This window comes from Phoca vitulina, unplaced genomic scaffold (genome assembly GCF_004348235.1).
Source record: "Phoca vitulina isolate PV1807 unplaced genomic scaffold, GSC_HSeal_1.0 scaffold53, whole genome shotgun sequence".
NCBI lineage: Eukaryota > Metazoa > Chordata > Mammalia > Carnivora > Phocidae > Phoca > Phoca vitulina.
Genome location: NW_022589756.1, coordinates 11,703,460 through 11,704,094, shown reverse-complemented (window position 1 = coordinate 11,704,094; position 635 = coordinate 11,703,460). Strand labels below are relative to the sequence as shown.

General features: G+C 44.1%; 1 protein-coding gene across 1 annotated transcript; it reads right to left on the bottom strand.

Annotated features, from left to right (window-relative positions):
- Positions 1-272: 272 nt before the first annotated feature.
- LOC116622538 (60S ribosomal protein L39-like) lies at positions 273-428 on the bottom strand. The gene has a single exon (XM_032388999.1). It carries the CDS (start codon positions 426-428, stop codon positions 273-275), a length of 156 nt encoding a protein of 51 aa, XP_032244890.1.
- Between the last annotated feature and the right edge of the window lie 207 nt (positions 429-635).

Genomic DNA, 635 nt, shown 5'->3' with positions numbered 1-635 from the left:
TCACTGCAGAGAGTCCTGACAGTGCTATGCATGATCTGACAGGCGGGGGATTCAGTCCTTCACAAATCAGGAACACAACAGCAGTAGAGCCGAAAGGTCTCGATTTATTACCGGTGCAGAGGCTTAGTCACAGAGAAAACTCATTTCCACGATAAGACAAGTCTATGGGCGGGTAGAAAGGATGTTTACAGAATGATAGAACACATGATCTTCACGCAGCTTCATTAAATATGTGTGCCAGTTAAGTGTGTCATCTCATGATGTGTGACGCCTTAGAGACCGAGCTTGGTTCTTCTCCAGTGTCTCCTCTTGGAGTTGTACCTGATCTTACTACCAGTTTTTATCCGAATCCACTGGGGAATGGGACAATTCTGCTTTTGTTTCTTGGCCAGGAATCGCTTGATTCTGAAAGTCTTGTGAGAAGACATGGCGAGAAGCAGTCAGCCATGCAGAGCAGGATGGCGGTGAAAAAGAGACGGGGAGAAGCTTGACTTACACCCTTTGTCATCTAGACTTTCTTAAAATAAACTGACAGCAGAGACATCCCATTACACTTTATTAGCCCACCCTGATCTTTTCTTTCTTTGACATTTCCTCCTAAGAAATGTGCTTCTGAAATTTTTTGCTTATATTGC

Bases quoted from the DNA above. Each gene is read 5' to 3' on its own strand.
- LOC116622538 (XM_032388999.1), bottom strand. From the start codon at position 428: ATGTCTTCTCACAAGACTTTCAGAATCAAGCGATTCCTGGCCAAGAAA.